Below are 21,045 nucleotides of genomic sequence, written 5' to 3' on the forward strand. Positions count from 1 at the left end.
GAGACATCATGTAGTCTTATCTCACCAAAGCACTTGAGGATTTATTCTATTGTTGGAAGACAGGATTATGGCTGGTGTCCCTAATGAGTGCTATTGTTGCAGAAAATGTCTCAGAAATCTCTGCAGTGCAGCTCATGCGTTTTATATTTTTATAACTGATAATAGCAAAAACTATGAATGACAAGTTAGACTGACTGGCAACATAGAAAGCATTTACTATTTTTGATTAATAATTCTTAAAGTAAAAGTAGTAATGCACTGATGCTATTCATAAAAATGATCTAGTTTGGTTTTGGTGATTAGTTTATTCCAAAACTGCAACAACAGCAGCATCCTGCTCAGTCATGAAGCAAATATCCACAGAAATGACTGCTGAGGGCGAGGATGTACGGCTTGTTTCTTTTTGAGAACGACGGGTTATTATTAGCGTCAACATATCCCAGTTTACAGCTTATGAATGACAGGTTAGCCAAGCTCCAAAGCCCCCATTTGTTTGACTCTTTGACTCTATTTGTAATCATAATTTGCAAAAGGAGGATCAGGCTGTAATAAATAAGACTTACAACTAGTAACTGAGACCACGAACTCAACAAGAAAATGTTTACGAAGGTCGTGAATCAAGTGAGAAGTTGGATCGTTTTCTCAAATACTTCTAATAATAATGATAATAATGGATTGCATTTATATAGCGCTTTTCGAGAAACCTCAAAGCGCTTTACAATACCACTATTCATTCACTCTCACATTCACACACTGGTGGAGGCAGCTACAGTTGTAGCCACAGCTGCCCTGGGGCAGACTGACAGAGGCGAGGCTACCATATCGCGCCATCGGCCCCTCTGGCCATCACCAGTAGGCGGTAGGTGAAGTGTCTTGCCCAAGGACACAACGACCGAGACTGTCCGAGCCGGGGCTCGAATCGGCAACCTTCCGATTATCAGACGAACTACCAACTCTTGAGCCACGATCGCTGTCAATAAGACACCCCCAAAGAATCTCCCCCTGCTGGCCAGTAGAAAGAATGCAGGTTTAAAGCACTTCTGAACTGGCTTCACTTCACAAAGGCTAAATCTTTTCTTAATATATAGTGTATCGGTGTCAGAAGCAAGTTTAGGTTAAACATAACCCTAAATTATCTTTGAATCATGTGGCTTTGTGTTCGTGCAGCTTGTTCAACAAACGACAGACACGTTACCTTTCCTTGTGCGATGATGTAAAAGGTGCTGCCCTCCTCTCCCTCTCGGATGACGTACTCGCCTTTGTCATAGTATTCCTAAAGGGAAGGAAGGGTGTGAGATCGGGGGAGGACAACCGTCAGAACTGAGACGTTGCATTGATTTAATCACTGGAGCAGCCGGTCTGATTCCTGGTAGCCGGGCCCTGCGGGCTGAGAGCAGCTGTCAGTGACGCTCAGTCATTCAGAGCCTCTCAGCCTGCTGTTCAGCAGAGATTTTCAGGGCTCATGGGGAAAATGAAAATTAAGTCAATAGAAAAATATTAATTATGATGTTTTTAATGTCTGTTAATGGGGGCTTGAGTTAGGATGAATTTGTCAGCCAATTTGTGTTTGACACATGTTTTAAATGAACACTGAATGAACCTCAAATGAATGCTTGAAATGAGGTACAAATATTTTCCGCAGAGAGGGCTGAAATTAACTTTTCAAAATGCCACAGATTTAAAAATTGCACTGAGGTTTATGATTACACAGAGACCACAGAAATGTTTTCCAATTAAACTGGTTTAAAGTGATCATTTAGATAAAATATGACGTGTATATAATTATTATATTATATGATGTGAATAGATCTATATGTGGATGGAGCTTTAAGATAATAAACTGACTATACAATGCAGACAGTAAAAAAGGTCCAGCTGACACAAAGTCAATATTCCAATTAATTCCAATTAATTTCAAATACAAATCAGTCACTGACTAATCATTTGTTACATAACTGAATCTACAAAACAGGCCCTCTAAACTCGGTGGCCGACAGGTGGACACACACCTGCGCTCTCTGTGATCTAATACTGTGTTTCTACCACTTCGCCAGTTAATTAACAAGATTTGGAATTGGTGATGCAATATTGGCCCATGATGCATCGTGAGATGATCGATGGATAGTGTCAGATGACTAGTGTAGACTCACAAGTCCCACATGGACATTTATTTTGCCACTTGGCATCCACAGGCGGAAATCATCTGCACTGGTGGACACACAGAGCCTGCTTAGAGTTCTATTGTGATACATTGTTGCTTGCTCTGTAGTGCAGATCGTGTCCCGCATCAGTGTGTTATCATAATACTACAAACATTACTCATGGGTGAAAAGACAATTAGTCAGCCAATCAGAAACATCATATAATAAAAGCTGTTATGTAGTTCAGTCATCATGACACGCTCCAGCGACTTAAAATCACGCTGGACTTGTTTCCGAGTTTAACTTTAGGAACGTCATAAAACCGAGCGACACTGAAATTCTCGAGTCAAACACTGAGGTACAGCACGTTCTGCCAGCTCTCTTCCAGAAACAGATTCCTCCGCTTCATCCTGTCAGTCGCTGTTTCTCTGAAACCAACATCTCAAGCATCCCAACCGCAGCATTAAAACCAGACCGCTGAATCAGCGAGCTGGCAGATCGCCTTCCATTTTAAAGCTTTTAGGTGAAGAAAGGGAAGCGCGACGAATGAAGGTGACCAGGATGAAATGTTGCCTGGGACAGAGGCCAAGTTCCTGCAGCTGAGACAACCGTCCGCGGCTATAATCCATTTGACTATAGAGGACCAGAAGTGAACAAACAAATCAAAGCAACCACGCGTAAACATTCCCGGGTGTTTACTGTCAAAACTCTTGACACAAGTGGCATTTTCCTTGAGCGTCCGAGACTGTTTACGCCCCGTTTACGCTTCAGGAGAGCCTAGTTTAACACCCGTCAGTGACAGCGGAGACAACATGCCAGGGCTTTGTTTATAAAGACTGTCTGGATCAAGATGTAGAGGTGCAGATGAGCGACGGCGTTTGACTTGTGTCTCAGGTTTGTTATACCAGACAACTAAGCTTGTCAAATTTAAACGCACGCCTCTTTACGAAAAGTCCTCTAACCTCCAACAATTAAATGCCCTTCTGTCCTACTTTACACTAACTTCTGGTTTGGTCAGTGGCAGACAGCCACTTGTGCTCAGCTGTGTTTGAGTTAAGTTCGAGTGCAGTCATTCTGTTTGTTTCCAGTCAGTCAATGAGGAACAGCAGACACTAAAAATGCATGTTTCTCCATGCTTGAAGTTGCAGATGCACTGTGACAGGGATCACTCTAGTCTTTAGCAGCCCCCACGTGGACAGGCTTCCCAGTGCAGCCCCCTGAACGCATCGTGCTGATTTCAAAGAACTGTTGAAACAGTGATGATATGCACACTCGTGCATGATTTCTAAAGTGTTCACGACAGTGACGGAAGGAGATTTTTTTGGTCTTTCCCACAGACTGACACTGTATTTGTGGGGCATGAAAGAAGGGGCACCCATGCCTTTTGAAATAAATTATTAAATAACACCATACTTAAGTTAAATAATAAATGAGGATTTTGCTGCCTCTCCACTATTCCAGACTGCAATCAGTGCTATAGATGGCGGCTTACCCCCTGCACTCCAAGCATAACCAAAATCATTTTATGTTTCCATGGTGAACATAATTAAATCATACATGATCTGCAAAATTCAACAACTTGACACTTGTTAAATTTATTCTTGTCGAGATGAAGTGATGCAATCTTCCAAGAGTGGTTAACTGTCTGGACCTGCGATATCACAAGATCACGCAAGATTTCAAACCACAGGAAAATCACTGGAGTTATAAGAGGCAGAAAAGCATACGCACATCACGTGTTTGTGGTTTAACCTGTCAAGGACAAAAACTTAGAAAATTCTGCATCAAGCCTTGTAATCATAGCTTTCTTATTTTATTTTTTTTTTACTGTCTGGTGTGACAGCTCGGCAGTGGCGTTTCACCAGTGCTAACAGCAAGAATCCACCAACTGGCCATGGGACCATGGGTTCTCTCTGGGTACGCCACACTCCAAAGACATGCAGTTGGGTTAGGTTAATTGGTGTAAAAGTCTAAATTGCCCAGAGATGTGAATTGAGTGCAAATGTTGTCTGTCTCTGTGTGTTAGCCCTGCGATACACTGGCGACCCTGATAACAATAAGCGAAAGAGACTGGATGGATGGAGTGACGGATATACCAAAGCTGTTATAAATCCATTAAAGTTTCATGTTAACACTCCAAAGAATAACTCTTTAAATGAACTTAAAACAATCATGGATTTCCACAATAATAAATGGCTTTCTATTAGCATTAAGTACTTTTGTTGGACTAATGTCATTTACATGGGTTGAATCAACTTACTTAAATTAACTTGGACTCAACTGCAGTAAATAAATTGATTCGTCATTGATTAATTAAGCTGATCCAACTCAGCTACATTAAGTTGAAATAACAGAATTGTGTAATGCTAAAATTAAAGCACTTTAATCACTTGGAAATCCTTTTCATGATTTTTTTCGAGTGCGTTTTCATCTGCTCTGCATCCTTGGTGAGCTGAGTGTCGGGCCACCTGCTGTGGGATCTGGTTAGTTTGTCTCTTCAGCTCACACTGGAGCTTAAATTTTAAGCATCTGAATCTGAGCTTGTTAGCCGAGCTGGGCTTCAGCATTCAGGCTCCGACTCCAGGCTGCAACTTTCAGGGTTGGCTTGTCAATCCATGTGATGACATGACAAGATGTTGCACGCCAGGCGCACAAGTGAATGAAAGGATACATTCTTTTTGTTGCTGTTTTATGTTTTTACTTTCAACAGACCCACTTTTTTTGGTCACTGAATCTTTCCAGTTCAAATTCCAACCAGCTGATCATACTGAAAATCATCAGAGAGACCTAAAAACAACTACTCCCTTCACACACTCACATGCAAAACACACCAAATTCCATTCCCCCACTGTTTGACAAGACGCTTCAATACTATCTGCCGGATTCTCACTGAACATCTGCACCGCTATTAGGTTACAGCTGCCCCCCTGAGAGGCAACAGAATCAGCTCCATTAGAAATGACTGAATAAGGAGATTCTCGTAGCAGGACGAGCGACGACCGCAAAGATCGTCCTTGAAGTTTCCATTGTGAAAAGAAGCTGAGAAAGCGCTGCAGAAATGCAATGCTTACGGAGAAAAAACGGACTATGCACGGGTCTCCTGCATGCTTCGGCTTACACAGTTACACACACTTCATGGTCTCACACCAAAAGCCTGTCACTCGCACATCTTTAAGAAATCACTCGTCCCCCATTTGAATAAACAGTTTCTGGGGCCTTAGTCAAATAATTATGGTAACAATATACAGCACCCAGCGATGACAGCAATAATATCGGCTCTGTTCATCAACAAGGTAATTTGTGAGGTCTTGCAACTGGCGGCAGAACGAATATGCTGACATGCAGTAATGGTATATGGCCAAATGGTAATGATATTTTGACAGCAGCTATCTGCAAAGCTGGGGCTCCCACGAGCTGCCAGAAGGTTGTGCAATACTGAGGCAATACAATGAAAAGTCAGGAGAAATAAAGATAATTTGACAGAATAACTTACCACCTCCAGGCAGTCCACTATTTTGCTTAGCTTGTCGTCTGGTAGATTAGCCAAAAGTGAAACACTGACGCAAAAGAAAAAGAAAAAACAGGCATTACATTGTTAAAACAAATCACTACATGTTATTATGCAGAACCTGGTTTCCTGTGTCACAGGACACCAGTTTCAGACAGTGCAACAAATCGATCATTTGTTTAATGTCTCGTGGTATTGACTTAGATCCTGTGACCCAGTTTTGATGATAAAATACACTTGCGTAGCATTTTATCATGACCTGAAGCAAACCTTCCTCACTGACCCACAAACCGTCTTTGGTGTTGTCTTGACAACACTGGACCCCAAAGGCAAAGACAGAAAATGTCTGCACAAGGAGGCAAGACGGGTGGCGGTGGCACAAATCACAGGATGTTTCTTATAGTTTTGGCCCTCGGCGAGAGGTGTTTTACCTAATGTGGTCACGTCAGGTACACACCCCACCCTCCCACTGTTAAAGTCTTTATTTTGGGAGGGGCAACCAATCAGAAGAAAGCCAAGATAAGAAAGCTAAGCTTCCTAAAGAAAGATGAGAAGAAAGCAGAAACAGTTTGTTGTTGTTGTTGATCTAAAGGGCTGCATCGAGCACCAGTATTACGTAAAAGGATTATTTTGAACTGTGAATCATGCACAGCTATTCTAGTAGACTCCAAGAATAAAAACACTGAGCTGGGAATGAGCAAAATAGGTCCCAGTTTGGACATAGTTTGGCACTAAAAATATTTGGTTAGGTGTGGAAAACGGTCCTGTTTGGGGTTGAAATAGACAGCTTTGTTCCTGCATGCTGGAAAAAAGTTGTGAAAAAGATGTAAAATGTGACACCACGGGGTGAAGAACCTATTCATGAGGAGTAAAGTGAAGCTGCTCTTGCTATTGCTCTGACCGCACCAACACCACCGGACATCTTGTATTCATATGTCTGTTAAATGTCTCATTTGATCATTTTATTGGTGTCAGGAGTTTTTGTTGGACAGTCTTAGTGGACTTGAAGCTAACCTTCGGAGGAAGTTGCGATACTGTTCGTGTCGTGTCTCGGCCGTCCTCCTCATAATGTTCTGGAAAACTTCCCGATCCAAAACCCACGTCCTCACTTTGTTCACAGCTGTAGAAGCAACACAACATGCATCAGTACCACTACATGACAGCTGACTGACAGCTGGTTTAAAAGCAGCGTGTGCTGATAACAGCCATGCTGGAAAACTCACAGCACCTTGTCATTAGACACATGAAAATGCTTTGTTTTTCCAAATGGACAAAGGAGGTGAGAAAAACACTGTAATCTGTCCTTTATCTTGATGCTGAGTCACTTCAAATCAACAGAAACTCTGAGGCGGGCCTCTGTTGGTAAAAGGAGGAAGTAGCTGTGAAGGTTTGACATGAACCAGTAGCAAAGAAAGAGCTGCTCTTTATCTGCTTCATCTGTTATCACGGAAAACCGCTGAGAGGCTTGTCAAACTGTCAGGGGTTTTCCAGTGCACCCTGAATATTGAGGTCATTTTGGCCCCCTTCCCCCAAGGACCAGCAGTCAATTTACTTGGTTAAATATACAAACTGAGACAAAGAGCACTCACATACTACATGGTATGCACTTTCCAAATGCCAAGAAGACAAAAACCAATCAGCACGAAAAGCTGCGGCTGTCATGTAAAGCCTCTGTCAACACAACCGCGCTGACGCGTGTTTGCTTCCCATCCAGGTTCTTCTGCTCAGCGTTTTAAGAAGCCTGAAACTCGGACGGAGGTCACTCCTGATTCTTTTGTTATTGACGTCATTCTGGAAGTTTCACAAATGCAACGTCAAAGCGATATGCATCGACATATCGATTATTTCTTTTTTGTTTCTTCTACTCATATAATGCTTTATTGTCTGCCTGTGCTCTCAGCAGAAGTCCAGGAATAAGGACAGGAACCCCTCATCGAGAAAAGGGACAGTTATTAGAATTTAAACCTCGCCTGTAAGATTCTGAGCTGAGCACAGAGTCATGTCACAGGCGTCACGGCAAAAATCTGGTTAAATTTGATGTGTGAGGCTAAATGTCTGGATCACAGCAGTTGTTTTAACAATTCAAACACACACGTCTTTAATCTTTTAATACATGTGCCTGACGCTTTCTTTAAACGTGACGTCACTGAGATCACACAGCCATACAACGTCCACTCCACACACACAGACACGCTTCCCACAGGGTCGCGTCTCCCTGTTCAGCAATGACACATCTGCGGCGTCTGGACAGTAACTATAGATGTTAGAGCAGTGTGGTGTTGCAGCGGTTAGCACTGCTGCCTCTCAGCAAGAAGGTTGTTGGTTCAATTCTACTCTTTAAAGAATTTAACGAGGAGTGTGGAGGATCAAACGTCCCTTTCACTTTCCTGCCAAATGTAAAGGGCCGTATTTTCCCTGATCTTTTTCACTTTTTATCCAAACCTCAGTGTTCTTCTTCATCTTTTTAACATCTGCTCAACAAGTTTTGGGGATATCAGTGGATTATTTCGGTCACCTAGGAATTAAAAATCCCAGAGCCATTTTTTTTTTCATTTATGCTCAGTGAGCAGCTTTCACCGGAAACAACAAGGTGCCATCTTGAAACACATTAATCAGATTTCATAATATATTCATGGCTGTCATGCCCAAGGCCTTCTTCAAAGACGAATAACTGCCAGAGACCATTGTTGTATTAAACTTAAACACAGAATAGAATTGACAGTCTTCAATGGGCTTTCGGATTTCCTACTTCTTTCCTGTCCCACTATCAGAGCTCTGCTAGTTCTGCTCCGTATGTGTAACCTGATGATAAACTTTTAAACTGGAACACTGCGACGCTGCATGTAAAGGTACAGTCTGGAAAAAGGAGGAAATGGGACACTGGGCATTAGGCTTGCGTTACATTTGGTGTTTGATTTTGTCTGCTGCGTGGGTCGCGGGTGATTCAAACCCTGGGGTACTCAGTGTGTTTCAACCTTAAAAAAAGCGTCCTAAACACACTGAGCTCTGATGTAGTTTCACTCTCTACTGTACAAATTCAAAACAAGCAAAAAGAATTATGGATGCACAGCCACATTAGATCCAGCTGTGCAGAAAATACTTACTTACTTCTTAGATTTTTCTCCTGTTTGTTGACAAAGAATTTTATGAGAAGTCGTACATTAAAGGAAGAAAATAGAGCATAAAACATAAAACAGCAGCTTAAGTGCTCCTTGACATTAATCCTTGTCTTGTCTGTGGATCTCTGAAAGGATGAATAAAACACAGACATTCCCTGGTTTGATGTTTTTGTGGTGCTGGTGCAAAATCTTCAGGTGTTCAGCTGGCTTGAGATCACAAGATGTGTGAATCACTTTTCTGGTCACTGAACCATTCAGTAACCCCGAGTGCATCATCAGCTGCACGAAACCATCAGGGCAGAAGGCTTTCACTGGAAGGTAAAGGTGATCATCCAGAACCAGTTTGCATTGATTTTAGTGGGAAAAAGCTGTATGACTCTAAAACAGATTTGCCTTTACCTCGCACTGATGCGGTCCGCGTGCAGTTGTACAGAATGGCTAACTCCCCAAACGCAGTCCACACCATTATCGATGTGATCAGTTTGTTATGCTGAAACACATCCAGCTTCCCATCTGCAAATATGAAACAAGGACAATCAATAGGTTAAATTTTTAAACCCCAAATTTAGGACACAGACGATGAACATATCAGGAGCTAACTGAGTGACTTTTACATCTCACTTCATTCATTAAGGTCACGGTAATATCGTCTGGGTGAAGCTTCATTAGGTTTGTGTGCTTTTCAGGATTTCACCTGGCAGACGTGCCTCTTTAATATGCTGCTTCTCAGATTTATCAGGAAGAGAGAACATTTCCATTAAATTTCTAAATCTGCATATGAGACCAGAAACCCCACAAATGTCCCTTCTTTTTCATCTCCACTATAATAGAAATTGTAGCACAAATCATGATTAAAGAAGAGTTCTTTAGTCATTATAATTAGCAGCTGCTGATGTCTGCGTGAGTATTTAAAACCTCTGATGATGAATAATTATTCATCAGAGCTGTTTTGGTAACTCTTCACAGCACAAAACAAACGCTGTGTCGATTTAGCTCAGGTGCTGAAACGTCAGAGCTCAGCAGATCAACAAACCAGGACTCTGTAATCACTGAATTTTGATGCGGTTTCCTGCCCAGGGTGAGACATCACTTTAACACCAGACGGCAGAAGAAATACTTACGTTGTCTCTGACGAGCAAATGTCAGTTACTGGCAGAGGACAGACCATTGCTCTGAGGCCGCGTGGTCTTTTAAAAATACACTTAGTTGCCTGGTTACAACCAAATATAAACTGAATTTATTAATACATGAATACATCTAAATGAATAAGAAAGAAAAGATGAGGGGAGGGTGGGTAACTGTGAATGTATTAAAAATAAAGACGTAGTGGGTTATAGTGCATTTCACTCAATGTCCTTCCAAAATGAACTTTTTCTCTCTCCTGCCATGAATACATCACACCAGCTACATTAATTCAGTTCACTTCAGTTTTATTTATATAGCAACAAATCACAGCAGCAGTTTCCTCGAGGTGCGCTATATTGAAAGGTAGAGACCCTACAATAATACAGAGAAAACCCCAACGATTACATGACCTCCTCTGAGCAAGCACTTGGCAAACGTGGGAAGGAAGAACTCCCTTCTAACAGGAAGAATCCTCCAAGTGAACCTGGCTCAGGAAGGTGCAGCCATCTGATTATCGTGGCTGACGCTGATGATTTAGAGAAAAATTTACCAGAAGCCGGTGCAGTTATTTATTTATTTATTTTCATTCCTCGCCTCTTTTTAAGGGAAACAGAGAAATTTTCATTAAATAAATGAAGTCTTTTCTTTGAGCAATTAAATTGATGAAAATTAGCCACATTTACTGACTGAAATATTTGCCGTTATGCCATCGACAGCCAACGAGATTTTGGTCTGTAGCGCTGAACTGATAAATCAGTGCATCCCTCCGTACTCTTCACTCAAGAAAGTACGAGAAATACAAACCCTAACCCTAACCCCCCTAACCCTACCCCTATTGTTTCAACACACTCATCGGGTGGTGTTTTATAAAACCCAAGCCTTGTTACACTTTGGACATCTCACCAACCTCGACTACACCGAGGCCAAATTCATGACCTCTGAGTTTTGTAATCGCTGCCTGTTCCCAACGAGAAAACACATTTCTCTCCTTTATTAACACGAGTGAGAAAAAATGTAAGCAGAAGACTCCCAAGTGGGATCTGCTGTCTGCACTTGTGTTAAATGTTCCGCAAATCCATTTATTTCTGTGTTATTCTTTGGAGAAGTGAAAAAGCTTTTTACTGGTTTCCCTTCAGTTCCTAAGAGAAACCACATGTAATTAACACTAAGTGAATGCATTTCAGGTTAGAAAAACACTGACAAAGAGCAGCAAAATAACTGGGAAAAAAATTCCCAGAATCAGCCCCAACAAAAGCAAAACAAATGTCTGAAGAAATGGTGGCGCGTTACCCAAGGAGGATGCACAATGTCCCTCATGCAGGTGCCTTTCATTTCCCTGTCTGGAAGGGCATCCAGCACATGTATATGTGGCCACTGTGGCGCCTGCATGTGAATAAGAGCAGCTTAAAGTAGCTTCTAATTGGATGATCAAACTTTCTGCCCTTCATCGTTTGTGCATGTGTGAAATCTGTACATTAAAAGTCAAATTGTAACTTTCAAAAGTAGCCCTCCATATATCCATTTTCATGACATCTGAGGCTTTAACAAAAACAAAGCACAGATGGTGCAGCTGTGCCGCACAACACAGTTAATTGACATCGCTTTAAAAAGCCCTTTGCCTGGACTCCTGTTTCCCTCTCTCCTCCTCCGCTTGCATCACTGGTGGGAGGGACTAAGCTGTGAGGCGAGGAATCAAGGATTTAATCAAGTGAGAAACAAGAAATGTCCTTTAATCCAAAAGCCTTATCAAAGCCAGGCCTTCTAGCAAGGGCACGTTCAAACCTGAAAATGATGCTCAACGTTTTGCTGTGAACATTTCTCCTCAAAAGGATGCGATAACGGGCAACAGGACAACCTCCAAAGTTATTTGCTACCTCACCACAGCGTCTTGTATATTCACCCTGTTGTGTTTGAAAAGCATGCATACAGAGAGTGGGCTTCTTTTGGTGCAAAACTTGAGTGACCTAACAGGTTAATAACAAACCACCAACAAAAAGAAAACGAGTCAAAAAACTTGAACGCAGCCCAGCTGGTGATGCAAACTGTTGCTTCCTCATAGCACATGGCTTCACATGTTGCTCTGGCTTCTCATTGGGCATTATGTGTCATATGACATCTTACACAAACGTCGGTGCCACAAGAATAAGCATGCAACAGTAAACTGAAGCAAGCGGTGGAAGGAAGTTTATTTTTCCTTTCAAACTTAAGAAGATGACAGGAAGCGAAAGTACCTGCCAGGACAAACAGATGGTTCCCAGGCTCTCCCTGCTTGATGACGTACTCTCCCTGCTGGTAAGTGTGCTCATACATGCACTCCACCATGTCTTTGATCTGCTGCAGCTCCAGCCTCTTCAGGTATTGGTTCTTGTTGAGGGCATCTGTCAGCAGCTTCTTTACACTGTCACAGACAGCAACAGGAGAAAAGTTAGAGAACCGAGCTTTACCGAGTGTTGCTGTTTGAAGATTAGAAAGCACAGTCTGTGTTCCCTGTAAGATATGAAAGAGTGAACATGACTGCAGGAGCAGTTACAGGCCCGCTGCTTTGTTTATCACTCGGAAACGTTTGCGTTTGTGTTTTTGTTCTTCTTTTAGGAGATGAGAGATTCAGGAGTGAAAGTAGTGGAACCAAACTATAGTCATCTTTCAGCTGCTTTTACTCCTGCACTTTATTTTGAATTAAGTAAATACTGCACGGGAGAAAAGCAAAGACAGAAAGAAGAAACTTTTACTTATCAGTGGAGAGATGACTTTGAGTCTCTTCACTTCCTTTCTTGGTTTTCACGTTTTCCTTTCTCCCCTTTCCATCTGTGTCTGTTTCATCCCACAAATTATACTTTAAACACTGAAAACCATAAAAGTCAGCTCTTATATATTTAACCAATGTGATCTTTTGTTTTCATGGACAGTTATTTGGAGTCTGATATACATTTAAATGCTGTAAAAAGATTCTACGGTGAGAGTAGTTTTCCTCAGAGGGCCCGCTCACCCCAGCATCAAAGGTAGATGTTGGTGTTTTCAGTGCGGTTCAGTGCTTTCTTATGCTGTAGAACCAACCACTCAGTTCTTTGGAAAATAATTCTGATTAACATCAAAAAGAAATGATTAGAATATTAGCAGAAATTCTGTTATTTTCTTTTTGCACTTTTACATTTTCATAACTCTTAACATGGTGACAAGCGCCTAAAACTGTTTCCCAGCCTTATATGAAATTTGTACACAAGTTAAATTCACTCACAGGTTGGAATTATTTCTTTAAAATCTGCGTTGCCATCATTCTTTATTATGAGCTTAATCTCTTCAAATTTTTCTAATTTTATAGTTTGATCTTTGTTTTTAAAATATGCCGTCCACATTTCTGACGGGTCACATGGTGCAAACCCACTCTTCATCAGACAGTTGTGCAAAAAGTCCCCATATAAACAAACAAACCAGGGGAAAAAACAACATAAATGAAAAATAGAAAAGGTATAAGAATAAATAATAAATATTTATTTATTTTCGTTTTTTAGGCACATGATATTAATGAAAAACTCATATACATATTAGAGTGGCTGTTTTTCTATGAATTGGTGTCTGTGTCTGTTTTGACTGGACATCCTCTCCGTGCGTGTTATTATCTGAAGAGCAGATGTGCTTAAAACATTACAGCTTTCTTGATGCAATAAACTGAAATTAGACTCCTGCAGAGTGTGAGCTTTTGATTTGACTTATTTTCTCCTCAACATCTGCCCCATTTCTTTCTTTCTTTCTTTTTTGCATATGCTGCAAACATCACCTGAGAGAACGTGCTCATGTCTAGATTGGAAATCCCTGGATTGACTTGAGTTGAAAACCACCTTTGTGTGGCTCTTAGCCTGATTGATGATGTGAGGGTAAGTGCAGTCAGATAAGGAAAAGACTCGTGTAGTCATGCAAAAACCTTGTTGTGATCACTTTAACATAGGAATTATTTTCTTTCCGTCCTCATGCTTGTGCCAGCGGATTCCTGTTGTTGATCTACAGCCAACAACAGGAATCAGCTGGCACAAGCATGAACTTCCTGTCTGCGGTGATGGGTGCTTACGTCTGCACAGCGACATGTGTAGAAAGAAAATAGTTATTGATGAAACCGACCCAAAGATTGCAAACTAGCTCTGCCAGACCACTCGAGTCACCACTTGCTCATCACTCTCCAGTTCATATGTGTATCATGTTTGTAGAGAAGGTAAGATGCCAAACCTTGACTGCATCGTTCTGCGATAATAAATCATCTCAAGTGACATCTGACTAAACAAAGTTTGTGGATTTTTATTGTTATAATGTAACCAGGTCTTAATTTCTGCAAAGAGATGTCTCTGCAGCCTCTCCACACCCAAGTAACTTGGACAGATAACCAGCCATGGATGGGGTCACTTTAAGTGAGCTGCTTTACTTGCTCTGCTGAAGTTTCCTTCTCCCACCACTGATTACACTTTCACGGTGAGTTACTGATCCGTCAGGCAGGACTCCCACATCTACATTACTCACCACATTTTAAATATTTTGTCTCCTGTGAAATGATGAGTATTCGCAGCCCCGGGGCTCCCTCCTGAAAACAGATCGAGTAAAATTGGGGAAAACATAAAATCATCACGAGCTGTCAAAGTTCACCGATGTGCATGTGAACAGCTGCAGCGAGGGGATGTATACGGCGAAGACATCATCTCCTTTGGGGAGCTGTGAAAAGGTTAGGAGGCACGGTTGAATGCTAACTATAGATCACGAGAGCGAGTCGGACCTCGGAGAGGCGCACGGTGCGAGAGCTGGGTGGTCTGTTTATCCACCTTATCGTGTGTGATGAATTATCACTCTGGGCTTCATAAAAAGAAAGCAGCTGACATGCAGCCCTTTATTTTTCAGCCAACATCCCTTCCTCCCACCTAGCTGTGTCATTACCCTCCAACATGTTACCGTCATTCACACAAGTGTTGCGTATCAAAGCCTGCCTACATGAGGGTACCAGACGGCCTCATTTACATTCGTTTTGGTTATATAATCCATGCTGGGCTTATTAGCGACACATGTTTTAAACATGAGGATCGCATTGAGAGGGAGGGAGACTGCATGCTATTGTTTATTCACTGCAGAGCTCTGCGTTCGGCTTGTACGATCTGAGGAACACTCACGATGACAAAAATCTATTTTACTTTCATGCTGGAAATCTACCAACACTTCATGTGCTCATTAAAAGACCTTTTAAGTTGTTTTGCTTGTGCCTGAGCTACTTATGTGTGCAGTAAATGATGGCACATGAGGGGGGGTGAGTTGGGTCCCACGTTTTAGTTGTTGGTCTCAGTTGGGTTTGATCACAGGATCTCTGTACACTCTTCCAGACCGCCTAAACAAATGTAAAACACGACTCAATCGCTCGGAAATTGCTGCATTTGCTCTTATTTAAACCGCTTAAGAACAAAAGCGGCAGAATGCCAAATCAGAGGAGCCGAGGAAACACGGGTGGCATCTGTTACGTGGTCAGTAAAATTAAAGAGAAACAATCATATTGATGATGCATGAAGTATCTGGATCATTTGAAAACTTTCATTGACTGCTGTTGATCCAAATGAGATCAGCGCCACTGAAGATGACCATCATTAAGTTTAACCTGAAGCACAGACTTGGTGTCTAAGAATAAACGGCACTACAAAGATGATAAAGCTATTTTTAAGGGAAAGGTATTATTTGAAGATCAGGGTTGATAAAGCTGCTTCATCTGAAACATCTGCCTCTGTTTCTAATTTCCACAGAAATCTCAACAGACAGCATACTGATGGAAACAAAGTTTCATAGTTGTGGGAAATTGTCTCACATGGGCTTTTTGGAGCCTTTGATATTAGATTTTTGTGCTACATGTCTCAGGCTATTCACTCTCTTATCAAGTGTAAAATTGAATAAAATGGGCAGGAAGTCTTAAAGAGTTTGATAGAAATGCCCTCTGAGGTCCACATCAGTCATCTGCAGTGAGCTTAGCTAACAGTCTAAAAATAGAACATAGGTTATGGAAAGCTCAACTAGAGCACACTTATCACGTTTATCGTGCTTGTTTACAGTCCACTGCAGTCTGTACGCTCAGCCAATGAGCAGCTCTCATACATAAAAGTGTTATCGACCTTCAAGTGCATTTCTAAACCTAATGATTATAAAGGCACCGCTTCCTTCCTGAGGAAGGTGGTGTCCAAATGTTTATCTGGCTTCTTTATATTGCGTGTGTGTATCTGTGTATCCATATATAAACTAGCTCATTCATTTTTCATATGAACATATAAATAATGGACAACCAAAGCAATGTTAAAGGCAACTTTAAAAAATGCTTTTATCAAAGTTCAAAATGACCTTTAAACAGATTTATAAGAGAAAAGCTAAAAACTGTTGGGTGGCAGCCAGTCAGGATTAAAGCTGGCTGCACTGAAGAAGAGCTGCGCAGCTGTGCAGCAGGTTTGATGTAGAAGGTTTTTAGATTGGTGGCTTCATTTATAAAACATAATCATGATGAATTTTTGTGTGACTAAAGCAGAAAGTCATGTTTGTATAACTCCTAACTTTGAAGTGGGTGAAAATCTTTTCCACAGTGTGCGTCTGCTCTCCCTCCCACAGCAGTGATGATCGAGCTTCAGTTCATCTCGGTGTGGGTAACTTTTTTTTTTTCTTCATGACTGCTGGTCACTGGTTTGGATTTGCCAACCCGCCATTCAGTCCCCTCAACGTGTGCTGCATGGTCATGCCTAATGACTGTCTGCTGATATTCAGGTTTCAGACAAGTTTTTCTAACACAAAAATGTTTGGGGATTTTGGACACTGAGATTGCTGTCTCACTGCTCTCTGACAACCACTCGCAGCAGAGATGATCAGGCTCAGTTCAGCTTATTGTTGCCAAGTTAGCGTCTGAACCTAGACACTCGGAAACCTTTCACCCCCCCTTCAGCATCTTTTTAAATTTTTAAAAATGTTCCTAGGGAAAAATAAATTGGGCTCTTTCACTGTTGGGATGAGCCACACCTCCCTCTGTGCTGTTCAGTGAGCAGCGGCATCCACAGTTTGTTCACTGTGATAGAGGCAGCGTCCTCTCTGACTGATCACAGCACTATCGATAAACTTATGCAGTCTGATTTTTACCAGACAACAAAATACGAGTCTCTGTTGAAGCTTTGACTAATCAGTGTGGATTACCAAAGAATCTCAAAAGCTGAAAACTGGTATTCAGGAGAGCAGTACATCACGGCCCACGGTTCCTCCTGACTAAGCCTTCTTGTTTTCTGGCATTTTATGAGTGGATTCTACAAGACGGGCACCATCAGTTTAGGTTGATTTGAGATTTATAGATGGCAGATGTGATCCGCAGCTTCTTTTATGATTTGAATGCAAGTTCGGACATAAATCGAAGAAAGTTTTCGAAATTGGGCTCCTGCTGTGTGTAGCAAAATCACACAGAGGCTTTAAATCCAACATGCTGTACTTTGGCAGTTTAACCAAAGACTGCAGATAAAAAAATGGAGATACCTACTGTTACATCGTTAGTTTGTGAAGACCCTCAGCAACTGAGTGAGGAATACTGACACTGCAGGTTCACACAGGACTTCTTATCAACGCGTGACCTGCTTTAACAGCCTTTGTTCTACTAGTAAAACTTAAGTAAAGTAAAACCTAAAACTGGCAATTGAGACAATAAACGTAATGTTTTCTGTCTCCTATACATGGGGCCTTTTTTGGCAGTGAAGTTGCCCCCTACTGGTCGTTGGAGGTTATATCTCCAACAACAGTTGTAGTATGAAGATCAGCGATTGCACGACCAGCGCGTTTCAGCTTGCGGCCTTCATCGGGGTCATCGGGGTGATAAAGCTATAATGATTTTCTTTTTACTCTAAATGTTGTAGTTTTAACCTCTTCAGACTTTTTGTTCTTCTGCTCTGCCCCTACTGGCCATTACAAGGAATGCAAGTTTAGGTCACGTCAACAGTAGCTTTTCATTTCAGACCTGGAAGCTACAACAATACTAAAGGCCCTGCTTGTGCTGATTTCTCTGCCTGCTTCCAGCCACTAGAGGGCAGACAGGTCAACTATGACTGATTGGCCAAATTAATCTTCTTGTTTTGGGTGTCAACATTCAGTTGAGACATTTTTACAAATCATCATCTTACTCTTTGAGAGAAAGAGAAAAGGAAGATTTGCCTCACTGACTTACTTTTTTTATTATGTCAAGCTAACATGCCCTTTAAATGTCCTCCTGCTTTTAGAGACTTGATCCCGTGAAACATTCTTAGTTCAGCTGACTGTACTAACTTGATATACCTCTTGTTGGGCTGGGACTTACTGTAATACAAAGTGAGAGCAAAGGTCAATAAAATAAGAAGACAAATTCAATTTGAAATGACAGGAAGGACGGAGCCCTGAGTTTACATCATTTTCATTTATGCCTGTTTGCACCTGCTGGTGTGAGATAGTCACTCAGTATTATTTCAGGTTGTGAACATGCTTCCTTGTTATTTATCTTGGACGGTAAGCATGGACTACATAGCAAAATATAAATGCACTTTTATATGTTCAACATCTCCAAAACCAACGTTAATGTGCTGCTGTAACGGCCTCAGCTCTTCTGGTTTCAGGATTTCTATCAGGTTTTATGCCCGTGACCACTAATGAGGCTAAATACTGGTGCTGGGTGCTAAATGCCTGTGGCTCATCCCAAAGGTGCTGGATTGGGTTGTGGTGAGGGTTCCTCCACACCAAACTGCTGAAAGCGTTTCCTTACGGGCCTGTCTCTGTTTCATCGTGTTGAAACAGAAGGAAAGGCATAAACAGTCTGGAGGAAGAATGATTTCTAAAAGTGTACTGTGCAGTGCGATACACAGCGGGACATTTTTTAATTCGACGCTCTGACTTTGACTCTATGGTGTGGGTCACTTCTTTTTGAGCCCGTGAAAAACAGAAAACCTCATGAAGACAGTTTTTGTTTTTTGTTTTCTCAGCAGCAGCTGTGAAATCTTGGACTGAATCATGTTGTTTTTATAACAGACTTTTGTTGGACGTCATTAGCACTAAAATCTTTGCTTCTTTGCCCACCTTTCACTTGCCACCCACACCTCTTTACGTTGCTTGCATTTTTAAAATCTCACCCACTACACCAGGATGGACTGAGCCTGAATGTGTCATGAACCTTTAGCTGGCTTCTCTCGCCGGCATATTTTTTCCTCTCCCTTTTTTATGTTTTTAACCTTCCTGAAAACACGTCTCACCTTGCATCCTTTGGTACCCGAGCCTTCTCAAAGGAGAACTTTGGCAGACCGCTGGAGTCGTAGGTTCTTGATGTGGGTTCGGCAGATACCCCGGCTTTGGCGCCTTTCCTTCTGTTCAGGGTTTCCTTGATGCGAATGCTGAGATTGGGGCTGCCCCTGCTGCTGGCTTTGACTGAAGGAGGCCTCGAAGCAAGACCCGCCGATGCTCCGCTCTTCATCACGTCCTGCAGTTTGTTGAGCTGGATGCACTTACTCTGCAGCTCCTCGCTCATCTCGGCCAGCACTCGTGTGTGTTTGGCCAGCTGCTCCTGGAGACCTTTGATCTGCTGCTCTTTGACACAAAGCTCCTCATCCTTCCTCTTGCCCTCTCGCTCCAGCTCCTCCACCCGGGCCCTCAGGAAATCCAGGGTCGAGTTTTTGAACCCACCGCCGTGATCTTTGTGCGCACAGCCGTCAGTGTGTTTGTAGCGCTTTGATTTCATTGAACCGTTCCCCATATTGCCACCTAGAGACAAAAGAGAGTCAAAGTTTGCTGTTATGATTTAAAAGCATCCTCCAACTGCACGATGAAATTTGGCACTAAAAGGGTCCGTCTGAGGACGCTAGAGGTGAGATTTCAAACAAAAGAGCTGACGCTGTGAGAGCAGAGAACACGAGAAAGACGGGAAGGGAGGAGAGAGAGATGGCAAATCAGTATTTAATGGTCAATGAGTGTGTCCTGTCCATTTATTATTCAGAAGGCAGGAAGTATTACATTACATGAAGAGTCACTCTGGTTGTGCTCAGACAGAAGCACGGTGAGAGGAAATGCTGTCCGGGGAGCTCATGACTGCAGAAATCAACAGAACGTCTCCAAAGAGTGAAGAGCTGACATGGGGCAGAAATGTTGGAGAACAATCCTGTTTTTGTTGTCGCCCCCTCACACATACAGTAGACTTCATTCATGACATTCCTGCTGGGACGGTGTCACATCAGTCTGCAGCACTCCTGCACTTTATTCTGAAAATCAAACATACTGCTGTCTTTGTAATCCTGTTTCGAAAACCTGCGAGTGGAACCACCCCCGTTTATTCCTTTACTTTGGTGCTTCAACTCTTTCACACACTGACTAACAAGCAGCAGTGTGACAGTGCAGACTCAGAGCAGAGGCAGCACCTTGCTGTCTTTCACCGATTTGACACATTAAAGGTTGATTCTCGCCAGTTTAACTAATTAAACCTTCCAAGGGGAGCGCGCACCTGCAACTTGCAATGCCTAGTCATTCTCCTGCTGGGAGTGAAGCCTGATGTGCGCAGTCTCAGACAAACTGTCCGCACTCACCTGCTTAGTTTTCAGAGCCTTCAGAAGAGCCCGGAGGTTTTTCGGAGTTAAATGAAGGAACAACGTGTCCGTGGATCCGCGCATCAGCAGAGAGGCGCTCCACCTGCTCGCATCCTCTCCTCCCTCCGTCTCTCTCTCTCTGGCTTTCATCACAGTCTGTGCGGCGCGTTCTCGCACGCGCGTGCGGCGACCGGGTGTGATTGCCAGGTCAGGTGTGAATGACGTCAACCGCGACGTTGTCGTTTCTACACCGAATATATTGATTACTTGATGTGCGTCGTTGACCCCGATCAATTAAAAAAAATTATATAATTATATATAATATTTTTCATTTATCAGAAAGCTTTAGTTAAGGTGATTAAATAAATTGATTCATTAAATTGTAAATTCCTTAAAATTACAGAAGGCCAATCAAAAAGAGTTTGGTGAAGAAGTGAAAACACTACATGCACTATGTGTAGCCCTGGGAGTCATCCAACCTTCATTTCAACACATTACATATGTGTACTTCGTTGTCACCATGAACCATGAAATGTTCAAAATTTATTTTGAAAAGATAACAGTAGATTGAACAAATGCCAAAAGAT

General features: G+C 42.2%; 1 protein-coding gene across 2 annotated transcripts in view; it reads right to left on the bottom strand.

Moving 5' to 3' along the window:
• prkg2 (protein kinase cGMP-dependent 2) overlaps positions 1-20,596 on the bottom strand; it is a 37,750-nt gene extending 17,154 nt beyond the window's left edge. Inside the window, exons 1-7 of one of the 2 annotated variants that reach the window (XM_086315463.1) lie at positions 20,459-20,596; positions 19,139-19,643; positions 12,125-12,291; positions 9,168-9,281; positions 6,664-6,769; positions 5,635-5,698; positions 1,196-1,273 (exon numbers count right to left, since the gene is read on the bottom strand). In XM_086315463.1, the coding sequence (XP_086171589.1) occupies positions 1,196-1,273; positions 5,635-5,698; positions 6,664-6,769; positions 9,168-9,281; positions 12,125-12,291; positions 19,139-19,635 (1,026 nt within the window). In that variant the 5' untranslated portion in view covers positions 19,636-19,643; positions 20,459-20,596. The remainder of the gene's footprint in view (positions 1-1,195; positions 1,274-5,634; positions 5,699-6,663; positions 6,770-9,167; positions 9,282-12,124; positions 12,292-19,138; positions 19,644-20,458) is intronic. The other variant, XM_086315464.1, reaches the window with a different exon arrangement.
• Positions 20,597-21,045: the final 449 nt, after the last annotated feature.

Source organism: Aulonocara sp. 'chitande type north' Nkhata Bay, linkage group LG12 (assembly GCF_057382095.1).
Source record: "Aulonocara sp. 'chitande type north' Nkhata Bay isolate Kocher_YH1m ecotype deep benthic linkage group LG12, A_spYH_male_GT1.1, whole genome shotgun sequence".
Classification (NCBI taxonomy): domain Eukaryota; kingdom Metazoa; phylum Chordata; class Actinopteri; order Cichliformes; family Cichlidae; genus Aulonocara; species Aulonocara sp. 'chitande type north' Nkhata Bay.